The sequence below is a fragment of the Bos taurus genome, chromosome 10 (assembly GCF_002263795.3).
Source record: "Bos taurus isolate L1 Dominette 01449 registration number 42190680 breed Hereford chromosome 10, ARS-UCD2.0, whole genome shotgun sequence".
In the NCBI taxonomy this organism is placed as follows: domain Eukaryota; kingdom Metazoa; phylum Chordata; class Mammalia; order Artiodactyla; family Bovidae; genus Bos; species Bos taurus.
Genome location: NC_037337.1, coordinates 81,259,260 through 81,283,132, shown reverse-complemented (window position 1 = coordinate 81,283,132; position 23,873 = coordinate 81,259,260). Strand labels below are relative to the sequence as shown.

The 23,873-nt window shown below is 52.2% G+C and overlaps 1 protein-coding gene across 1 annotated transcript in view; it reads right to left on the bottom strand.

The window, feature by feature from the left end:
* Window positions 1-6,866: 6,866 nt before the first annotated feature.
* PLEKHD1 (pleckstrin homology and coiled-coil domain containing D1) overlaps window positions 6,867-23,873 on the bottom strand; it is a 30,757-nt gene continuing 13,750 nt past the window's right edge. The window contains exons 2-13 of the mRNA NM_001205482.1: window positions 22,259-22,352; window positions 21,842-21,931; window positions 21,547-21,623; window positions 20,617-20,708; window positions 19,347-19,399; window positions 12,731-12,825; window positions 10,937-11,030; window positions 9,293-9,471; window positions 8,676-8,808; window positions 8,135-8,279; window positions 7,692-7,841; window positions 6,867-7,385 (exon numbers count right to left, since the gene is read on the bottom strand). Coding sequence (NP_001192411.1) covers window positions 7,216-7,385; window positions 7,692-7,841; window positions 8,135-8,279; window positions 8,676-8,808; window positions 9,293-9,471; window positions 10,937-11,030; window positions 12,731-12,825; window positions 19,347-19,399; window positions 20,617-20,708; window positions 21,547-21,623; window positions 21,842-21,931; window positions 22,259-22,352 — 1,372 coding nt within the window. The 3' untranslated portion in view covers window positions 6,867-7,215. The remainder of the gene's footprint in view (window positions 7,386-7,691; window positions 7,842-8,134; window positions 8,280-8,675; window positions 8,809-9,292; window positions 9,472-10,936; window positions 11,031-12,730; window positions 12,826-19,346; window positions 19,400-20,616; window positions 20,709-21,546; window positions 21,624-21,841; window positions 21,932-22,258; window positions 22,353-23,873) is intronic.

The window sequence follows — 23,873 nt, the reverse complement described above, 5'->3', positions numbered from 1 at the left end:
GCTTCCTGAACTTTGCCTGAACTTCTTTCACCCAGCAGGATGGAGAAGGAAGCTCTTTTCTGGGTCAGAGAAGTTGGTAGCGATGAGTGGAAGCCCAGGTCTAGGGAAGGGAAGGGGAGATGAGAAATGCAGAGAGTCAGGACAGCCAAACCTGCAGGGTTATACCACAGCCATCCACACCCACGTGGACGTTTGAAGAACCAGTTTCTCCTAGTTGCTTTGGATGTCTGGGAGTGGGCCTGTTTCCAAGTGGCAAGAACAAAAGGATATCACTAATTCCTCTCCGAGAGCCTTGCAAAGCACATGCTTCACCTCTGTTCCCAGGGGTGGGGTGGGAGAATTCAGCATCTTTCCCCCCAGAGTTAAAGCCATAGGATTTCTGAGCTTGGAGAGCCTTTGCTGCATCCCAGGGGTCTGAGAAGCTTTGTCCTGGCTTAAGGCAGAAGCACAAGGGTCTCCAGGGACTGCTGAGAGCTCCTTTGTTTAGTGGTATTAAATTTTTTTTTTAATTGGAGTACAGTTGCTTTACAATGTTGTGTTAGCTTCTGCTGTACAGCAAAGTGAATCAGCTATGAAATGAAGTGTTAGTTTCTCAGTTGTGTCTGATTCTTTGTGACCCCATGGACTGTAGCCTGCCAGGCTTGTCTGTCCAGGGGATTTTCCAGGCAAGAATACTGGAGTGGGCAGCCATTCCCTTCTCCAAGGGAACTATATGTATACATACAGCCCCTCTTTTTTAGATTTCCTCCCCATTTAGGTCACAACAGAGCACTGAGTAGAGTTCCCTGAGCGATACAGTAGGTTCTCATCTGTTATCTACTTTACACACAGCAGTGTATGTTAACCCCAGTCTCCCAGTTCATACCACCCCCACCCCTTCCCCCTTCCCCGCTTGGTGTCCATTAAATTTGTTCTCTACATCTGTGTCTCTATTTCTGCTTTGTGATTACATTCACCTGTACCATTATTCTAGATTCCACATATAAGTGATCTTATCTGATACTTGTTTTTCTCTTTCTGATTTTCTTAACTACCTTCCAATTAGACCAAATCTGACACACCCTGGGCTTAAGCAAGTTTCTGTTTCACCATCACAGTTCACTGTGGGCTCACGTGGATGGTACCTGAGCACCCACAGGCTGCCCAGGTCATGCTGGGCTGGGCAAGATAGGATGCATGGGCCCAAGAATGACATCCATTCAAAGACAGTGGTATCTGTTCATTCTTGCCACTTGGAAACAGGCCCACTACCAGACATCCAAAGTAACTAGGAGAAATTGGTTCTTCAAACGGCCACGTGGGTGTGGATGGCTGTGGTATAACACTGCAGGTTTGGCTGTCCTGACTCTCTGCATTTCTCATCTCCCCTTCCCTTCCCTAGACCTGGGCTTCCACTCATCGCTACCAACTTCTCTGACCCAGAAAGGAGTTTCCCTCTCCATCCTGCTGGGTGAAAGAAGTTCAGGCAAAGTTCAGGAAGCACTCCAAGCCCCCAGATCCTGGGGGTAGGTCTTAATAAACTCCATCCCCTTGTGGTGAATTCTACCTACCACTGCCACCCACGTTTCGGTGCAGTCCAGCATGCTGTGTGTCCCATGGCTTTATCTCTGGGTGACACGTGATGATCAGGCAGGGAAGTTGCAGTGAATCAGGGCTGCCCAAAGGCCAGGGCTGGAGCACGGGGGCTCCAGGAGCTGTCAGTGATTCAGGCAGTGGGTCCTTCCCAGAGGCTGGGTCAGAGCCCAGGTGTTTTACAAGTCTCTTGCCTCACCTGTTAACATCTCCCTGGGGAAAAGCACTAAAGCTAGGATGACCATGGCATTACCGTCCAAAGTGGGATACGTGTAACAGCAAAAGTGAAAGTCGCATCCAACTGTTTGAGACCCCATTCCATGGAATTCTCCAGGCCAGAATACTGGAACGGGTAGCCTTTCCCTTCTCCAGGGGATCTTCCCAACCCAGGGATCGAACCCAGGTCTCCCACATTGCAGGTGGATTCTTTACCAGCTAAGCCACAAGAGAAGTCCAAGAATCCTGGCGTAGGTAGCCTATGCCTTCTCCAGCGAATCTTCCCGACCCAGGAATCGAACTGGGGTCTCCTGCAGTGCAGGCAGATTCTTTACTAACTGAGCTATCAGGGAAGCCCTTAACAGCAAAAGGGGGAGTCATTAATAAACATGCTGGGAAACAACACATAAAGGGCTATGATGGGGCTTCCCTGGTAGCTCAGTGGTGGAGAGTCTGCTTGCCAGTGCAGGAAACATGGGTTCGATCCCTGGTTCGGGAAGATCCCACATACCACGGAACAGGCCCATGTGCCACAACTATTGGGTCTGTGATCTAGAGCCCAAGAATCACAACTATTGAGCCCACATGCTGCGATTACTGAAGCCCACGCACCCTAGAACCCACGCTCCACAGCAAGAGAAGCCACTGAAATGGGAAACCTGTGCACCGCAACTAGGAGCCCAAAGCCCTCACAGCAACGAAGACCCAGCCCAGCCAAAAACACACAAATAAGTAAAATTATATTTCAAAAAGGGTTATGATGATAGCTCATCCATCCCCAGTGAGGGAATAAATCAAATAGGAGGAGAATCCAGTTATCACCATTTCTCACCTTCCCTTACATGATGCAAAACAAAACCATAAACCTCTCCTCACCAGAGCAGGTAAAAGGGTCCATTTCCAGCAGGGACACCAAAACGAGCAAATTATCAAACTAGGTACCCTTTGCCCGCCTGAGGCTATTCCCAAGGGGGCAGTCATCTCTGTCCCTTCTGTCCGTGCTCAAGTCAGAAGAAAACCTGGTTGACAGCCTGGATGGGAGCGGGGTTTGCGGGAGAATGGATACATGTATATGTGTGGTTGAGTCCTTCGCTGTCCACCCGAAACTACCACACTGCTAATCAGCTATGTGCTGTGCTGTGCTTAGTCACTCAGTTGTGCCCGACTCTTTGAGACCCCACAGACTGCAGCCTGCCAGGTTCTTCTGTCCATAGGGATTCTCCAGGCAAGAATACTGGAGTGGTTGCTATGCCCTCCCCCAGGGGAATCTTCCTAACCCAGGGATCAAACCCAGGTCTCCCACCTTGCAGGTAGATTCTTTACCATCTGAGCCATCAGGGAAGCCCATGAATACTGGAGTGGGTAGCTACCAGGGAAGCCTGTTAATCAGCTATACCCTAGTACAAAATGTTTTTGGTGTTACAAAAAATAAAAATCAAGAGGCCTGGTGTGCTGCAATTCATGGGGTCACAGAGTCGGACACGACTGAGCGACTGAACTGAACTGAACTGACTGAAGAAAGAAAGAAAAGAAAATTCGGCTGACAGTCCTTGTTACAAAGCGACGACCAGGACTTCATGGCGGGAACAAAGATTTTTGTTACTTATTAAGAAGCTGTGAAAGTGCTGCACTCAATATGCCAGCAAATTTGGAAAACTCAGCAGTGGCCACAGGACTGGAAAAGGTCAGTGTTCATTCCAATCCCAAAGAAAGGCAATGCTCAAGAATGCTCAAACTACCGCACAATTGCACTCATCTCACACGCTAGTAAAGTAATGCTCAAAATTCTCCAAGCCAGGCTTCAGCAATACATGAACCATGAACTTCCTGATGTTCAAGCTGGTTTTAGAAAAGTCAGAGGAACCCGAGATCAAATTGCGAACATCCGCTGAATCATGGAAAAAGCAAGAGAGTTCCAGAAAAGCATCTATTTCTGCTTTATTGACTATGCCAAAGCCTTTGACTGTGTGGATCACAATCAACTGTGGAAAATTCTGAAAGAGATAGGAATACCAGACCACCTGATCTGCCTCTTGAGAAATTTGTATGCAGGTCAGGAAGCAACAGTTAGAACTGGACATGGAACAACAGACTGGTTCCAAATAGGAAAGGGAGTTCGTCAAGGCTGTGTACTGTCACCCTGCTTATTTAACTTATATGCAGAGTACATCATGAGAAACGCTGGACTGGAAGAAACACAAGCTGGAATCAAGATTGCAGGGAGAAGTATCAATAACCTCAGATATGCAGATGACACCACCCTTATGGCAGAAAGTGAAGAGGAACTAAAAAGCCTCTTGATGAAAGTGAAAGTGGAGAGTGAAAAAGTTGGCTTAAAGCTCAACATTCAGAAAACGAAGATCATGGCATCGGTCCCATCACTTCATGGGAAATAGATGGGGAAACAGTGGACACAGTGTCAGTCTTTATTTTTCTGGGCTCCAAAATCACTGCAGATGGTGACTGCAGCCATGAAATTAAAAGACGCTTACTCCTTGGAAGGAAAGTTATGACCAACCTAGATAGCATATTCAAAAGCAAAGACAATACTTTGCCAACAAAGGTTCGTCTAGTCAAGGCTATGGTTTTTCCTGTGGTCATGTATGGATGTGAGAGTTGGACTGTGAAGAAGGCTGAGCGCCGAAGAATTGATGCTTTTGAACTGTGGTGTTGGAGAAGACTCTTGAGAGTCCCTTGGACTGCAAGGAGATCCAACCAGTCCATTCTGAAGGAGATCAGCCCTGGGATTTCTTTGGAAGGAATGATGCTAAAGCTGAAACTCCAGTACTTTGGCCACCTCATGCGAAGAATTGACTCATTGGAAAAGACTCTGATGCTGGGAGGGATTGGGGGCAAGAGAAGGGGATGACAAAGGATGAGATGGCTGGATGGCATCACTGACTCAATGGACGTGAGTCTGAGTGAACTCCGGGAGTTGGTGATGGACAGGGAGGCCTGGCGTGCTGCGATTCATGGGGTCGCAAAGAGTCGGACACGACTGAGCGACTGATCTGATCTGATCTGATCTGAAGAAGCCACTCCCTGGACGTGCAACCTTCCTCCTAAGTAGGGACTGCTGCTGCTGCTGCTGCTAAGTCGCTTAAGTCGTGTCCGACTCTGTGGGACCCCATAGACAGCAGCCCACCAGGCTCCCCCATCCCTGGGATTCTCCACGCAAGAACTGGAGTGGGTTGCCATTTCCTTCTCCAGTGCATGAAAGTGAAAAGTGAAAGTGAAGTCGCTCAGTCGTGTCCGACTCTTAGCGACCCCATGGACTGCAGCCCACCAGGCTCCCCCGTCCATGGGATTTTCCAGGTTAAGAGTACTGGAGTAGGGTGCCATTGCCTTCTCCATAAGTAGGGACACGTGGGTTTAAATGGCCACAAGCAGCCAGTTCCGTAATTCCACATTCAGCCTGCAGGGGGCAACATCTCTCTAGCAATTACCACAATGCGAGTGACTGCAGGAAACGCTTTTAATTGACCAAGGAATTAGGGTTTTTTTTTTGTAAAAAAAAAAAAAAAAAATCAGATCAATATATTTCCAGTAAGTAATTTTTACCCCTACATATTGTCACAAAGAGATGTTACTCTCTTTCTATATACAGTGCTAGGTACAGAGTAAGTTTTTAACAAATAAATACTTGTGGATTGATCAGTTGTTTGAAGAAAACCCAAACTTGCCTGAGGCATGGAAAGTACAGAGTGAGCAAGGAGGAAAGAAATTAGAGGTTGGTGAATATGCATGAAAAAGCACTTTCTTCTCTGGTTAATTGCCCAGGCAGGGAAGTGCATTTGAAAAATCTCTCTCCAAGAGCAAACCATTATTAATTTGGAGTCTTTAAAAACAAAGAATAAAATAGTAATCTCGGTTGATAAATCGTCCTCATTTCAAAGTCCATCTCGCATACGTGATGGATCAATGGGTTCCAGGTTTATGCAGGTTCCTACATGTTTAAAGCTTTACATGGAGACTCAGGCCTTTCAGATGCGTTGACTCTGAAACTCTTGCACCTCTTGCACCTAGGCTTGGAAGAGACTGGTTGAAGCCCGCCTACCACGGAGAAGGGACCATTAAGGTTCGTTTCTCCGGCAGCCCTGACCGCAGAGCAGGGCAGCCCTCCTGGCCTTGGCTGGCCTAGCAGTAGACACGCCCGTGTTTTGAGTCAGTAACATTCCTTTCCCCACAAAGCAGGCCACAGGCCCCTGCCCTGCAGCCATTTGTCCACCTCTCCAACGGCTCCATTTTCCGAACATCAGAGGATCAGCACCTTCAATACCACCAGCATCCCTGAGCACCCTGACCCATGGGGACTCCTTTTGGGGAGAGGCTAACAGACTCAGGCAGTTTGGGACAAAAGGCCCTGCCAGAGAGGATGCCGGGCAGACGGTCTGTCCATGAATGAGGGACACGCACTTCTCAGCGCCCCCCTGGAGGGCAGTGTCTCCCACAAAAGCTGCAGACGGATGTTCCAGCTTCACCCCTGATGACACTGGGCCAACCAATGGCTGCAAGCCTTCTTACAGGCCCAAACCCCATCTTCCAGGGCTCGCAGTGGCAGTTGCATGGGGTAAAGCTTCTGCAGGGAGGAGGCAAGGTGATCCGAGTGGGGGCAGCTGAGAGGGAGACCTCCGGGACCCCACTGACCAGCTGGACCACGGCGGCCAAGGGAGCCGCCTCCCCGCCTGACTGGGAGTGGATGTTGCAGGAGCCCGGCTGCCTTCCTCCACTCCCTGACTTGCTTCCTGTCCTCTGGGGTAGACTTCAGCATGGCTGTTGGCCGCAGCTCCGGCCCAGGGCCCTCAGGACACATATGCGAGGGATTTGGGGGTGGGGGAGTAGTCAAGTCTTCCTCGAGGGTGCTGAGGCTGCAGGTGGGGGAGCTCACCTGAGGAGGGGAGTGAGCGAGCAGCCCTACAGCCAGGGCCCCCCAGGAAAGGGGCCCATGGAGACTGTGGCGGGCTGCCAGCCCAGAAGCGCATCGGGCCCCTTTCTTCTCTCCCCCATAGTGTGGTTGACAGAAGGGGCCTTGACAGAGGGTTTCAAAAGCCAAAGGAGGGCTGGGAAACCCTGGGGAAGCCAGGGTCAAGGAGGGTGGCAGAGTCACAGAGAGGTACAGGGCGCTTGACAGAGGGTCGTGGGCCCTGCCCACCCCATTCCCCTAGTCAGAAAAGTCTCTCCACACAATCAGGCCCCTCCTTCACTTTACCAGGCAGCACCCAGCTTGAGCCTGCACAGGCCTGGCCTGGACGCAAGGGTAGGATCTGGGGTGAGGGGGACGGGGTGGCACTCCTGTCCTCTGAGGGTGAGGCTGCCCACCCCCAGGTGGAGCACTGGCAGAGAGGAACTGGGTGGAGTTAGGCCTCCCCCTGCCACGCCTCTGCCCCCAGTGAGGAAGGCCTTGGGGGGCCAGGGGAGGGGTGCCCATCACTTTCCCCCCCGGGGAAGCGCAGAGGGGGCTCCAGGCTGCGTGGCCATGATGTGGTAGATGGACTCTCGGAAGCGCTGGTCCCTGCTGAGCCGCTTGGCTACCTCCTTCAGCTCCTCCATATTGTTGGCTTCCAGCTGGGAGGTCATAAAGGACTGGGACGGCTTCACTGGGGAGATGGTGGCCCCAGGGGCCTGGCCGTGAACAGCCTTCCCGCCACTGGGACACAGCCCTGTCCCCAACCCCGAGCCGGGCCCCACCCCACCCCCCTGCTCCCCATCCTCCTCATGCTGGTCCATGGGCTCCTGTGACCCTGGGGGAAGCCTAAGGCTGGGGCCACAAGGGCTCAGGCCACACTGTCTGACTTCAGGGCTGGGTCAGCCTCCCCACCTCCCCACCCTGCCTTCTTCCTGCCCATTGTCACTGACAGCCGTGAGCATCCCGCCCACTGGTGCCCAGGGGCTGCCACACCTACCGTCGTTCCAGGAGGTGCTGGACCTGCGCCGGTGGAAGCGGCAGCTCTTGATGCGGCGAGTGGCCGCCTTGTGGATGTACACCGAGTTCTTCATGATGACCGGCATCTTGGCCTCCAGCTCCGCATTCCGGATACACTCTTCAAAGAACCCTGCAGCCACAGTTCCAGTGCAACCTCCCTTCCCGGCTGCCCCTCCCCTTCCCAGGATCCTGGTGGGCTCCAGAGGGAAATACCCCGACCCCATCCTTTGGAAGATCAGAGTCACCTGCTGAAGGGGGAAGAAACACAGGCTTCCCTACCCCCGCCCCAGATCCAAGAGCCAAAGGCAGCCACGCCAAGAGCACGCCCGAAGGCGGGGCGTCTGGAGCAGAAACTCCATCCACGCTGGCCTGGACTGCCATGCAGAGCTCTGGGGCTGGGCTGGTACCGAGGGCAGGGCTTACTCTTCAGGTGGCTCACGTCAGCCCGCATCCTCTCCTCCTTCTCCTTGTTCCGCACCTTGGAGTTGAGCCCTTGTTCCAGGCTTCGCAAGGCCCCTTCTGCCTCCCGCAGACGCCTCTCCAGGTCCATGCGGACCTTCACCTCAGCCTGAGGGCAGGGGCGAGGAGAGGGAAGTGGGTCCTGGGGCAGGGGAGGGGGGGCAGCTGCCAGTCCCCGGGGAGCCTTCTCTGATCACCCCTGGCTCAAGTGGGCTTTCTTGCCTCCAGACTTGGATGGAAGCTACCGCGTTCTGCTTGGTGTCTTATGCCCTCCATCCGATGGCCTGGACTTGGCCCCTGCACTGGGCAGGTGTCTATAATGATGCCGCACAATGTGCGGCAGGCTTCGCCTCAGGGTGGCTGCACTGCCCACGCCTGGCTGGTCAGATTGGCAGGGATAATTCAGGAAGTTGCCTGATGAGGGCAGGGACGTGAGGGAAGTAAGACTCCAGGGGAGGGGAGGGCCCCCCACCCCGAGCACCAAACGCTCCCAGTGACCCAGCACCTTGAGCTCACGCTCAGCCTGCTGCTTCTCCACCGTCAGCTCCTGCAGCGAGTTTTGCAGTGCCTGGGACTGGCTGGAGTAGAACTCCCGCTCCTCCTCCAGGGCCCTGGACCGCTCCTCATTCTCCTTCATCCTGCCCCCCGGGGAGAGGCGCTCACTCAGGGCCCCATTTGCCAATGGGGCATCCGGTAAGAGGGTGGCTCCTGTGCAGGGAGCTGGCTAGAGAAACCCAGAGACCCTGCTTGGTGAGCCCCAGAGCTGGGCTGGGTCCTGTCCCCCCACCCCGATGGTAATGGGAGTGACCTGGTCAGTGCAAGGAATCCTGGGTTCAGGTCTTGCTAGTTCTGTGAGCTCAGGAAGGTCCTCCAAGTCTCAGACTTCTCATCAGTAAAAAGCAGCTGGGAGGACCTGTTCAGCCTGTCTATCAGACAGTCCTAATGACTCACATCATTTCAAGTTAGCTTAGGATAGTGAAGGATTGCTTCCCACTTGCCTGGTGGGGAACCTGAGAGCTAGGCAAAAGGGAGTGATCCATCAGATCAAGGCCAACTGGAACCCAAGGGCCCAGGTTCAAGGAAAGCTACCCCCGTGGGCTCAGGCCTTCAGGGCTCCCTCACCGCTTCTCCGCCAGGAGCTTCTCCTCCAAGAGCTGCTGCATCTTCTCCTCAATCTGCCTCAGGTTGCTATGGAGACCTCCGCTGGGAGGCGGCTGCTCGCTCTGATTGGCCAGCGTCTGCAGCTGGTTCTCATTCTCCTCCAGCATCTCTAGGGTTTTCTTCTTCTCTATGGAGAGCTCCTGGCATGAGGAAGGAGAGGAAGTGAAGCAGCCTAGGTCAGGTTCTCTGCCTTCACCTGCCTTTCAGTTCTGGCCAGTGAGGCCCTTCTTACTTAATCCTCTGAGGGACACTTGAAATGTCTTCATTCATCCCTTGAGGGAAAAGGTCAACTAGAGTCTCCCTCCTCCCACTGAGGCAAGGCTACTCCTCCATTGAGGGAGTCAGGGAAAAGCCCAGCATGGCTTCCAGGGGACACGGCACCTACTACAATGGGGACCCAAGGCCCAAGGGCGCCTCGAGGTTCTGGGTGCTTGTTCCTCCAGGGACAAGTGAGGGAGGGTGTTGGGCTCATGGGAAAAACACCTAACAGGAACCAGCCCAAGAGCAGACTTAGACATGCTCCCCACTTATCAGACGGGGATCTTGTACTACTCAGAAACTCTGGAGTTGAAACCACCCATGAGAACCACCTCCTGTGATGTGGGACAGGGAAAGATGAACACATGAAAGACGCCCCTAACAAAGCCCCATCGGTCAAGGGAGAATAGAAACCTCACAGTCTACAAGTCTTGAATTTTGTAACCATCACGGATGCCCCACAACATGCCAGGCTCACTCAAGGCACTGGACTTGGAGGGACCTTAAGACACAATCTAGTGATGCCCACCATTGGAAAACACAACCTCACGTGATAGGCGCTTTCACAGACGCACTAAGTGCTGTGGGCCCAGAGCTCAGAGCAAATCCCTCCCCTAGAACAGTCAGGGAGGCTTGACTAAGGTGATACTCGGGCTGAGTCTCAGAAGGATGAGAGCGTTCTCCAGGCAGAGAAGAGGGTGGAGCACAGTCTGGGCAGAAGGAACAGTGTGGGCAAAGATGGGGAGGATGAAAGGCATGGCTTCCTGGGGGCACGTGTGGTCAGTGGTCTGAAGTTGGGGTTGGGATATCATGGTGCTGGGAGGGGCAGCAGGGGGAGAGGGGACAGGAGGGGAGCAGAGGCTGGGACGGGAGTGGGCACTTGGCCGTGCTAAAGTGTTTGCACTCTTTCCTTTGCACATGCCACCTCCTCCTCCCTCACAACTTCTGGGGAATCAAATGGATTTTCCCTCCTGCTCAATGTCACCCCGGAGCAGCTAAGTGAATGAGTCACAGGAAGGAAGCGGTGGGTCACCCTGCCCCCCTCCCTAACCAATCCTCCATCTGGTGTAAAAATATAAGCACTGAAGACGGTGGATTTCTTAAGGCCATAGTCACCATAAAGGCAAACTTGAATTTGCCCTTCTGGGTCCTGCTTTGGGCCTCCTGTGTTGGCTGGAGTTCCCAATGGTCCACAGAGATGAGACCCTTTAGATCAGCACCCCTTCAGGCCCTGTTTTCCTTGCAGATAACCGTCTAGAGAAACACTGTTGGAAAAAAACTGCATCATGTGGCCCAACCGACCACCCTGCCTCCTTCCAGGCAACCAGCCCGCCAGGGGCCCCTCACCTCCAGCGTCTTCTGTAAGGACTCTGTGAAGTGTCTTAGCTCCTTTTTCTCTTGCTCCACGCCCTTGAGGCATCTTGCAGTCAGCTCAAGCTCCCTGTGGGGACACAAGGCAGGGTATGGCAGTGCCCACCCCTCCCAGCCCCATTGTGGCTTCCGCCACACTTCTCTGTATGGCTCAGAGGGCTCTCTGAAGGCCAGCTCCTCACATGGCTGGGTCCTGCCAGCAGCTGTAGGGGCCCTGGGCTGAATGAAGGAGATTCCGGCCAAGTGAGTCTGAAGTCACCTGCTCCAGGTACACAGGAATCTGTCAGAGTAAATCCAAGGCCACCCCAAGGGCAGAGAGGAGAGCTGGAGAAATGAAAACCTCACTCCCTGTCTTCCCAGGACAGCTCTTGCTAGAACCTACTCACCTTGACATGGGATGTGGCTGAGGCCCTTCTCTGGGGTGACAAACTCCTTGCTGCTATTTTAATAAGCCTGGGTCCCCTTCCCCTTGCTTGGGATGTTTTTCCTTTCTGCCCAGTTTTCAAACTCCTACCACCCCTCAAGGCCCATCTCAATCTAACCTGTTGAAGCCCACAGGGATCACACATATATCTTAATTCCTATAACACAGGGAGTCTGTGCTACACCTCTGAGCACCTGTTTGCACATTATGGGAAGTATTGTTGATATTTCCTGGGTGTGAGTCTGGTTTTCCCAACCACATCCTCAAGGGAGGAGACTTATCTTCCACTCCAGGATCTGGCACAATTATGGAAGTATTACTTCCAGGTACTTCCAGAATTAGCTGGCTATTAGCTGGTGAGTTTCTCTGAGCTTCTTCTGCCCCAAAATACATGTCCAGTGACTTTCTTTTATAAGGGTGTTACAAGAAAAATATCCTTCTGGGTTATCACTGATAATCAGTAGTGGTGATGGTGGTGACTACAACCAAAACCACCTACAGTACCCAGAGCGGTTGTCTCCAAGTTCATGGGTCGACTGCATCAGAATGACCCGGAAAACTTTTTAAAATATAGATTTCTGGGTTCTACTTTCAGCAGATTCTATTAGTAATCCTCTTGTGTGTGCTGTTTCCTTGCTCAGTTGTGTCTGACTCCTTGCGACCCCCATGAACTTAGTCCACAAGTCTCCTCTGTCCTTGGGATTTTTTCAGGCAAGAATACTGGAGTGGGTTGCCATTTGCTCCTCCAGGGGATCTTCCCGACCCAGGGATTGAACCTGTGTCTCCTATGTCTCCTGCATTGCAGGCAGATTCTTTACCTGCCGAACCATGGGGGAAGCCCTAATAATCCTCTTAGATGATTATAATGTACAATTGGGTTTGCAAACCATACACAGTTAAAAAAAAAAAAATCCCAAGGGACAGGCATCATTAGCCAGAACGTGAAGAGACTGTGCAGAAAAGACAGGGAATGTTGGGTCGGGTCTTGGCCAGGGGCACCTCCAGACCAGCCTGTCCTGTCTGCCCTGGGGTAAGGGCGGTGTGACCCAGCAGGAGGGGCTCGCTGCCGGTGGGGATGTCTGGTTGCACCTGCCCATGTCTCACACTCCCCTGGGCAGAAGTGACCCCTTGGTGTGGGCTCTATGGCTTTTTCTAGGCCCCTCAAGGCCTGGAGCTTTGGGGGGCCTAGAAAAAGGACGCTGGACGGGTCCAAACTAAGTCACTGACCAGTGAGGATCTCCTGGGGGGAGGCCTCACCAGCCTGGCGGGACACACAGGTCCTACAGGTCCTAGCCTGGGCGCACCCTCCTCTCCCTACCCCCGCCCCACCAGCGCACCACAGCCACCTCTTGATCTGTTCCTGCTCCATCCTCAGCTCCTGTACCACCTCCTCAAACTGCTGCTTCTCGGCCTCCAGCACCTGGTTCAGGCGCTCAAGAGCCTGGAGAGAATCAGAGAGGAAGAAAAGAGTCAGAGACAGCAAAGCAGCCATGGGGTCAGGAACCCCCGCTCTAACCCAGAGGACACCCTGGGATTCAGTACAATCGGTACCAGACTTAGAATTAAGCCCTGAGGAGTCCTGATCCCACTCAGTGATACACAGTCTCAGTGAAACCAAGATCTGTGATGCGCTGGGCTCATTTACAACACTTCACAAAAGAATATATATACAGACATATAATTGAATCACTTCTGTTGTATGCCCAACACTAAAACAACATTGTAAATCAACTATACTTCAATAAAAATGTTAACAATCAACAAACAAAATGAAACAGGTAGGGGGAGGGAGGAGGGAGGAGGGTTCAGGATGGGGAGCACATGTATACCTGTGATGGATTCATTTTGCTATTTGGCAAAACTAATACAATTATGTATAGTTTAAAAATAAAATTAAAAAAAAAAAAAAGAAACAAAAACACACTTAGCATGCTGAGGGCAGGGTTTAGAAATTATCCCAACATTAGTTCTTACGGCTGGCGTGCATGCATCCTAGGTCATGTCAGACCTCTCTGTAACCTGCCAGGCTCCTCTGTCCCTGGGATTCTCCAGGCAAGAGTCCTGGAGTGGGTTGCCATACCCTCCTCCAGGGAATCTTCCCCACCCAGGGATTGAACTGGTGTCTCTTAGCCTCCTGTATTGGCAGGTGGGCTCTTTACCACTGGCATCACCTGGGAAGCCCTCTTATGACTGGATGTTTGGTAAAAAATCTGCTAATGCAGGAGATATAAGATACATGGGTTCAATCGCTGGGTTGGGAAGCTCCCCTGGAGAAGGAAATGGCAACCCATTCCAGTATTCTTGCCTGGAAAATCCCATGGACAGAGGAGCCTTGTGGGCTACAGTCCATGGGGTTGCAAAGAATTGGACACAGCTGAGCATCTGAGCATTCTACAACAGACTACGATAATTTTAGATGTCCGCTTTGCTGGGCAGCTCCAGTCACTCGCACCTAAGGTGTGTTGGCTGACCCCCAAGCCCTGGAGTGAAATGTGTGGGTGTACGTTTCCATTCAAGATCTCTGGAGTGGCATTTGTTAAAAGTGACTAAGAAAAGCCATTCTCAACCCCAAAGTCACAGAATAAAGACTTTTTCTCAAGGCATCCAGGAAACAATGAGCATTGGTGGCAGCTTCCCCTGGACTCACCCCCAAGGGAACAGGTGAGGCAGAAAGCCCAGGACTAGCTGACCCAGGGAACCGGACCAGTTCCTTCAAATCTGCTGGCAAGCACAAGTGTTTTCCCAGCAAGCAGGTGCTCCCCCAGGGGACCTGTATTCCTGGGGTTCAGTAACAGGTAGTATTGGTGGGTACACGTCAAGCCAAGGGTGGTTAGAAGCATTTTGTGACAACTGCTTTGTTCCTCCACATATTACTCTGTGGGAGAATATTATTTCTAGATGCACATTCTCTCTTATCTTCTAGTTCTGAATTACGCCCTCATTTTTCACCCAGAGGCTTTGTTCTCAAGGATAATGCAAACCCCGCCAGGGAAGTCGGTGGGGGGTTGGGCGCTGCCTATAGGGGGAAATTGCCCTTGGCCTTGAGGAGAATCAGAGAAGGAATAAAATCCAAGGAAAGGGAAGAGTCCGATTCCAAACCCTATGTCCTTCACCCCTAAGCTTTTTACCCAAAAAGTTGCTATTTTTTCCCCTTATAATTATTACTGGCATTTTAGGTGTGGCTCATAAGTGGTCATCCCTGGGGCTGCTCACAGGACTCTGATGTCCTCGTGGAACACTGCACGGCCACAGTCCACCTGTAAAAGTTGGTGGGGGCCTATGGGCCTGGCCGAGGCCAGTGGAACGTGAACAGAAGTGTGTCCCTCCGAGCAGATGCCTTTTACAGACAGGGCGTGACACGCTGTGTTCCCTTCCCTGCCACGTCAGCCAATGCTGCTGCTAACAGTGGAGCTTCCATGAGCCTGGGTTCCCCAAGCGAGGAGGCATGGAGCAGAGCCCCGGCTGAGCCATGTAGCTGAGTGAGAAATAGACCTTTGCCCTTCAATACCACTAATATTTTGGGGTTGTGTGTGATGGCAGTAGACACAGCCACATGCAGACATAATATAAATATATTTAAAATTTTATTCTTGTAGACCTCCCTCTTTTTAATCCAAGAAGAGTTCAGAGCTTCAAAAAGTTGGAAAGCCTCTGTTCTCATACATTCTCAGTAGCTGACATATGGTATTGTGAATGACGATAAACACTGATGTGGCCTCAGATTCGTATTTCCTCTCTCTCTCTGGTGGCCTCTACCTGCTGCGGCAGGGCTGTTACAGCCTGGAGGCATCCCTGGGCTTAGACCTGAGAAGTCACAAGGGCACTTGGCTCTTATGGGCACCTGGCTTTTGCTGCTTCAGAACAGATCAGATAGGACCTGACTGGAGGACACCCTCCCATGGTCTCAGCCTCTTGGCCTGGAAAGACCCCTTTTTCCAATACCTCAACTTGCAAATATTTCCCTTTACTTACTATTACTCTGTGGTATCTTTTTATAATTGAAAATGAGAGAAAATAAATTATTAAAACCCCATGGAAATGTCCATACACTGCTGATGGGAGTGTCAATAGGTACATATTTTTAAAAAGCAGTTTGGCCATATGCATCAGAAGGTCTAAAAGTTCTTGCCCTTTGAGTCAGTAATTCCACCTATAGGAATTTATCCTAGGGAAATAATTAGAAAAGTAGACCAAGATTTATATACAAAGATGTTCACTGTGGCATAATTTATAATAGTGAAAACAGCCTAGATGTCCAAAAGTAGAAGATTAATGAACATCACAATCAGTGCTTGGTCATTAAAATTGATATTTTCAAAAAATATTGAATGACATGGAAAATTGCTGAAGGTATAGTGTTAATGAAGGTAAAATGAAAGATATCATGAAAAAGCCCATAAAACTGAGTATCTAATATGACCCTATTAGGTTTAAAATATATATAAGAATAATCTACAGGAACAAAGACAAAGAAAAAAGCTGAATTGACAGTAATTGTCTGTGGAGTTGTAGGGTTAAAGGTAAAACTTGTTTTCTTTTTCACGTTTTCTAAGTTTTCTACAAAAAGCATGATTTCTACCATTATGGGAGAAAGGTCTATATTAAAGAGCAAAAAGAAAGAGAATCTTCTTCCTGGATGCTGACTTCTTTCCCATCTTCCATTTCATCCAGATGATTCTTAAATGCTGTCCAAGTGTAGCCTAAGAATGCTGACTGGAGTGGCACACACAGTCTATAAGCCTGAAGCAGCTAGAAGCTCCTGTTCATGCAGCCCAAGACGGCACGAGTCTTTGAGGCCCCCTGCCACAGGCTGCGGTCAGCTAAGACCCACAGCAGCTCAAGTCTTCATCCACCACATCATGCGTCTGTCAGTGACTGTTGGACTTACTAAGTTGCCAAAGTATGAGGCTGGAAAGAAGTCGGTAGAAAGCAGATTCCAGTTTCAAGGAAAGTAGAGCTTTCAAATAATGGAACAATAATGCAAAGGACATCTCCTAAGCTGCCCGTGGCAGAATCACGATCAACACCCATCAGGGAGGTCACCTGAGAGTCTCACCTGAAAGGGAGAGGTCCTTTCCAGCTCCAAGAGTCTGAGTTCTGACTGGGAGCACTCCACAGGCAAGAACCCTGCCTGAAGGGTCCTGTGCATTTCTGATTTCCCGTGTGCCTGCCCACGTGCAAGGTTGAGCTCTCACAGTTCAATCAGAAGAGGGAAGGCAGGACAGCTGCCCTCCCCCAGGGGATAAGAGTGATGCGACCATGCCCAAAGGAGCCAGGGACACCTGAGGGACCTGTGCCCAAGGAAGGGCATTGTCTTCTGGAGAAAGGCAGAACATTGTTTTATTTTGTTTTTGTCTGCACCACGCGGCAGGCGGAACTTCACGGACCAGGGATTGAACCCACGCCCTTTGCAATGAAAGCACAGAACCTTAACTACTGGACTACTGGGGAAGTCCTAAAGGCATTATCTTTTGATCTCAGGGCAGAAGAGCCCAGGACAGTGCCTTTTGAACTCTCAGCTCGTGCCCCTTGAGTTCCTGGCCCTTTCTACCACGCGGAGGATGTCAGAGCTACACGATCACACAGCGCCCATCGGCCCAGGCCTTACCGGTCCACAAAGCACCCCCTGCCTTCTGTTTCAATGAGCCCCACAGCAACCTGGGAGCCAGCCAGGTATAGCCATCACTCTTACCGGAGCAACACGGAGGCAAACGTGCCCACGGTCACACAGTTAGTGATAGATTGGTACCAGACCCTGCGTCTCCTCTGAAGCCAAACTACCTCTTAAAGATCAGAGAATCTTCCACTTATCACTGGGCCAGGGTACCACATGCCTTTCTAAGTGGCCCAAGCAAGGCATTCCCAGAGCATCTCTGTGACCTGATGCAGATGGGAAAGGATACGGGGGCAGGTGGATCCATAATATAGATGAACAAGGCAAGGGAGGGAAACCCTGGACAGCATGACTCAGGGAGTTCTATTCTCCATCTAGAGCACACAGCTGCCCCAGAAATGTGAACTTGAACACCCTCCTCTCCCTCCTGCCACCCCGGGGCAGCCTTCACCGGGGCACCAGCTGGACTCTAGTGAGTCTCACTCACATTTTGTACCTAAAACCCAGGAAATTCACAGCTGGCCGGCCTCTCTCCTTCAGCGTGCTAGGGCTTTAAGCGAGGCCTGTGAGCAGTGGGTCTCTGCTGGCCTCATTTCCTGGCTAAAGACCTAGATAGAGTGTCTAAATTTTCCTCGGGCTGACTGCTGCCCCAGATTTAGCCTCTCTGATGGATAAGTCTGTCTCCCCCTGCCAGTGGCTGTATCTGTCACTCCATCCCATCCCCTGGCTTCCTAAATTACCTGCCTTTAAGTTGCTGACAATCTACCCCGTTTCACTTCTCAAAATGTACAGAACAGTCAAAAGAAAATGCCCACACTCTAATACAGGAGGGACCCATTTGAGAGCCTGATCCTAGGGGCCACATGTAGCTGGGGGGAGAAGGCTCAATGCTGTCACCACGCCAATCCTCAAATCCATGCGATCCTAATAAAAATCCTCAGATTTCCTTCTCTGTCTGTTTGGTTGGTTGTGTTTTTGTAATTAACAAAATGACACTGAAGTCCAGCTGGAACAAAAAAATGGGTGAGAATATCTGATAACATTTTGGAAGAAGAAAAATGAGGGTGGACTGTCCTACTGGTTAAAAATCAAGATGCAATGTAAAATTATAAGAATTAAAAATATTAAGTCATTCCACAGCATTATCGAGCGCCCATCCTAGTTCAGGTACTCTGAAAGGCCCCAGCAGTATTCAGGGTGCAACATCGCCGTGAGGCTGCTTCTTTTTTTTTTTTCCCGGTGATATGCTTCTTGACTGTCAAGTCTGTTCCCAAGCCCCGGGAGGGTGGTTGGGAAGGGCAAGAGGTTTGTGAGAATCAAGTCAGAGAAGCAGGCACTGAGCCCAGCCCTGAACTTGCCTGGGAGAGATAAGCAACAGGAACCAGGCAAAGAGAAATGGACTAAATCAGGCCCTCCTTCTGTGGGTGTGCCGGGGCATGCCACTCTGCGGCTTGGACCTCGGGCAGTTCAATTGTAGGATGGACTCACAGTTAACGATTGTAATACGAACACATATGTTCATTAAGCATGTACTCTGTGCTAAGCACTTTATATATCACATCTCACTTAATCCTCAAAACATACCTGATAAGATGGGTTCTATTATTATCTCCATTTTTCACTTAAGGCTATTAATGTTCAGAGAGGCGGAGTAACTTGCCCAAGGTCACACAGTCAGAGGCAGTGAAGGTCCAATCCAGACACAGGCAGCCTGGCTCCAAGTCAGCACTGATAACCACTACCCTACCCTGCCCTCAGAACAGGCTCCTCAGAACAGGCAAGGCCCAGGGTTTCATGGAGATCCCAAATAGTGTGGATTTCAGCAGCCCTAGTCTTCAAACGAGGCAAGGGTCTCCTTCACCCCACAGGCTGCCTCCGGCCAATGCTTGGCCTCCTTAAAACTTGTCTGTTAACATTTAGAGGATGAAGGAACCTCTGATATCTTCCAACCCAGTCACCTTTATGGGGCCAGAAGTCCCTCTGGATGAAAAAGGCCACCTCATCCTCCTGTGAATATCAGTAGTGACAAGAAGCTCGTTGCCTCCTGACACAGCTTATAAAATTTCTGAATGGCTCTTTCTTTAGAAAGTGAACACCTACTCTTTTGACTTTCCTCCCTGGGGATTGGTAAGGAGAAACACACTTCTTGTCAAAAAGCAACAGCAAGTCCCAAGCACTGTCATCTCAGTGGCTTCCCTGCTCTGCCCATCTGATTTCCCAGCAGGTTGTCTAGGAACCCGTCTCCCCTACACCCTTCCCTAATGCTAGGAACATGGGTCAGCGCACAGCGGCTGTGAAAGGGCCCACAGAGCGGGAGGCGGTGGGGAGTGGCCTCAACGTGCCCCTACCTCTCTCTGCTCCCTCTGAAGGCAGAGTTCTTCGGTCTCTTCCATCAGTTTGTCTGCCAAAGCAAGCATACACACTCTCACAAGATGCTCACTGCAGATCCAGTCCTGAGGGGTCACTGCCTCAGGGGTCACGCCTCCATTGCCCCCAGCTCCTTCCAAGGATGAGGTTGGCACTGCTGGCCCCAAGGCCAGCCGGGGTTGGCCACTGAGGGGCCAGGAGGGGCCAGCTCCTGGGGCTGCAAACTCTGTGCTGGCCTGATCTGCTACCCTCCTCTCCTGGCAATGACCCCACATTGTACATTCACAAGAAAAAGACATCTCATCTTTGAAGCTCAAGTGCGTCTCTGCACCCCCATTGTGCTGTTAACCTTTGCACTGATGTCTGGCTAGTGAAGTAAGGCAGGTCCTGGGAGCAGAGGGTGTCTAGAGCAGGCAGGGGGGAGTCAGTGCTCTGGTCCCCACAAGTTTAAGGAGGCAGTAAGGGAGAGGGTCGCAGGCAAAGGACCAACCTCCCAGACTTACTGTCTTCTTTCTCAAACAGAGCATGCCTACCAGCTAATCTCATTGGAAAAGACCCTGATGCTGGGAAGAATTGAGGGTAGGAAGAGAAGGGGGCAACAGAGGATGAGATGGTTGCATGGCATCACCTACTCAATGGACATGAGTTTGAGCAAACTCCAGGAGACAATCAAGTACAGGGAAGACTGGCGTGCTGCAGTCCATGGCATGCTGCTGCCCACGAGGTCTCAAAGCGTCAGACCCAACTTAACAATTGGACAACAACCACTAGCCAATCAGGGGCACATAGGCCTAGAACCTTAAAGAGGGTTGGGGGTGAGAACTGGGGTCTGGGGGCAACATCCTCTCCATTTGTGGGGCCCTTGCTGCACACCGGACACAGGTGTTTCTAGGCATTTCCACCACCTCTAAAAGTTGGGGGCTAATTTTGTCTCCAGTTTAAGGGTGAGGAAACTGAGGCTTAAGATGAGCTGCCTAAAGATCCACACAGCTGATGGATAAATGACAAAGCTGGGTCCAGAGCTCAGGCTCCTAACCACTAGGCTCTCCTGCCTCCTGTCATGCCAACCCAGAGGACTCGTATCATGCCATATAGCCCCCCAGGCTCTGGGCTGGTCTCCGGCTCCTTGGAGCCTGCTAAACCCCTACCCAAGACACGCTCCCTCAGTCCTGCGCCAAACCTTGGGCTGCAGCCCCTGGCCCTGAAATGCTATCACCAGAGAGCCTGTTTGCAGCCCATCCCTCAGCCAACCTAAATACTCCTGCTTCTCCTTGGCCAACTGCAGCCCCTGGGCCTCCAGGCTCTTGATCATGGCTTCTCCCAGCTGGGCATTCTTCCAAGTCCTGGGGAGGGAGGGCAGATGGAACAGGAGAGAAGAGGAAGACACACACAACTGTTAAAACAGAAGGCTGGAGGAGAAAGAGAACGTGCAGAGTGTGTCCTCGTCATCCTTTCTCCCCAGAATCCCAGCCGCACCCACCCTGGGCCCCGTGACTCTGGGCGAGCCACCAGCATCGATCCACTACAGTCCCCGGAGGCTGGCCCAGGCTGCAAAGTGGGCCACCACAGGTTGGGCCAATAGCACTTTGGGAGCAGGAAAGAGATTGCTTCCTGGGCTGCTTTCTAGATCACTGAACGCCCACCACCTGCCACAAGGCCTGGCCCAGGGCACCACTCAGAATCATCTGTGGAACCAAAAGCACAGCCCACCACAAATAGGCAGGGGCTGAGACAGGGGTCTGTGTGCAAATGGGCTGTGTTGGGCTGGAGGTTTCTGTACCTGGGCAAACCACTGGTCTGTGCTAGGATAACTTAGGGGCTGGGGAGATGGGATGGGTGTCAGGAGGCTGCCAACTTCTCAATAGTGACACTGGATTTGCTCCCGAGAGTAGGAGACAAATGGTGTCTACGTATGCCACCTGTGACTCTAAACAAGCAAAGCTCACTTTGCTCGAATCTTATTTAGAAGACTCCCCAAAGATTCTCTAAATCTGGTCCATCTCCACTCCCCACACAAACCAGCTCCCCCCAGCCCTGTGCTTCCCACCCTGCCCTCTCCCAGGGTGTCTCCATGCCCACCAGGATCCCAGTCGAGAGGCAGGGAGGTCAGGGTTGGCTTAGCCCACACTCTCCCCTTCCAGACCGTCAGGCTGCCCCCGCTTCCTGCCCACGTGCACTTACACCTTCCCAGACTCCTGCAGCATCTCCAGCCACTGGGTCTGCTCAAACTCCGACTCGGCGGCCAGCAAGATGGTCCCCTGCCAGGAAGAGAAGACACAGGTGTGCCTGAGAGGAGCCACTCCAGGAGCCACCACTCGGCCTCTGCAGGCCTGCTCCATGCTCTCACCCATGTCCCCAAGTCACTGACACTCTTCTCAGGCAAGCCCACTGGAGGGGATGCCCCCAGGGAGCCTGGGGTCCCAGGGAATCTGCTCTGTTTCTGCGGAGCCCAGGCCAAGCAGAGAGCCTTACTCACGTGGAAATCCTGGTGGGAGATTTTCATGGCGTAGGGCATGCTGGGCTCTTCTTTGGCCTCCACCAGGCAGCCGCCCAGAGGGATGACACCCTGAGAAAGAACCAGGACAGTGGCCCCCATTCCCCACCCAGCCCAGGTCACCAAAGGCCTCTGGGAGCCTCAGCCAATATCCAGGTGTTGCTAAAGGCTTGAGGCTAGAAGCCAGACCAGAACTCTCCCAGAGGGACACAGGAGGGACACAGCCTGGGAGGGGGCCAGGGTGGCTTGTGCGCCCCCCCCCCCCGCCCTCCGCCCCACGACAAAGACTCTCTGTGGGACCTGAGCAAGACACCGGAGAGCACCCTCCCCTCAGAGGATACCGTCCCCTGTTGTTCCCACTGGGACCTCCCAACTGTGCCCTGGGGAGAGGCCCCTCACCTTGGGATGGATATTGAAGTATTTATTGGTTTCAAAGCTCTTTTTTTCGCTCTCAGAGTAGTAAAGAAGGAAGCTCTCTTTGATGATGCAAAACCTATAGTGGGTGGTGGGGAGGAGGGGCAAACAGGAGGGAAGGGGTGAGGTTTCTTGGGATGACAAGAGCACCCTTGGGGTATCTGTGCTCACGTGGGGAGCCCACGAGGACACTGTGCAGACTCATCTTTGCCAACTCACGTGCCACATCCAGGCAAAGTCCTCAGCTGGCCAGCCCCCCACCAACAGGCAGCCCACCCTCACGCCAGTGGACGAGCGGAAGTGGGAGGCCCACAGGCAGCCTCCACAGCTGGCTCCTCCAGCCGCCGAGCCACCCCCTTTGGCACAGGGGGGTATCTGTGGTCCTTCCCCTCAGGTACCTTCAGCCCTGTGAGTCTACCCCAGGAGGGGCAGGAGAAGGGCTGGAGGACCCACAGTTCCAAAGTGGGTCTTTTGACAAGTGGTCTTGAAGACTGGCAATCAAATGGCATGTGGGTACCAGGCTGGTGAGGCCAGGCCTGCAGCCTACATGTGACACCTGCATTGCCTTTGGTCTTGGATGTTCCAAGGCCTCCTTTCTGGGCCCTGGGGCTAACTTAGGGCTTCCCTGGTGGCTCAGACAGTAAGGAATCCACCTCCAATGCAGGAGATGTGGGTTCGATCCCTGGGGTCAGGAAAATCTCCTGGGGAATGGAATGACTACCCACTCCAGTATTCTCGCCTGGAGAATCCCATGGACAGAGGAGCCTGGCGGGCTACAGTCCATGGGGTTGCAAAGAGTCAGACACGACTGAGTGACTAACACTTTCACTTTGGGATCTCTAGGCCCTTGGTGCTTTCTGACTTTGATGCCCAGAGGCGGAGCTCTTGCATCCACCCAGGGGACTCTCACAGGTCTGATGACTAGATAAGACACCAGGAGAAGATCCAGTTGGACCTGAGAGCCCAGAGTGGTAGCTCCATCCTCCTGGGGCAGCTGCTAATGCTGCTGTTGGAGCCACGGGACTAGGGGGAGCTAGAAACACCACTCAGATGGGCTCATGACGGCCAATAGCATGACTCTCCCCTGCTCTGAGTTCAGTGACATCATACCAGTAGCTGATATCAGTCAGAGTGGGAATATTTACACCATGGAAATCATCAAATGCTACAAAACATCAAGGGCTCCACCCCACCCCACCCCCAAGAGAGCAAGTGGTTAAACATTCACCGGCACACCCCTGGTTGGACCCACCCTCTTGGGAGGGACTCGAAAAGGGGCTGGTGAATCTCTGAAGGTGCCACCAGCCATGGGGACCCTCCCGAGGCCACAGCTACAGTGGGAGGGTTGCTGTGATTGCCGACAGCTGCTGTCTCACCTCCCCCAGGAAAGGAGCTCAGCTCTGTCCTTTGCTCTGCACCCAACCCCACCCATGCTCTTTATTTGCATGGACCCTCTCGGCCCACCCAGACACTGAGGACAGCTGTGGACCTCAGAGGTGACTTCCTGCTAAAGCCGATTCACCCCGCCACCAACCCCACCCTCCAGTGGAGGAAGAACACACGAATACCACTGTCTGCAGAACAGCAGGCACGTTCTGGG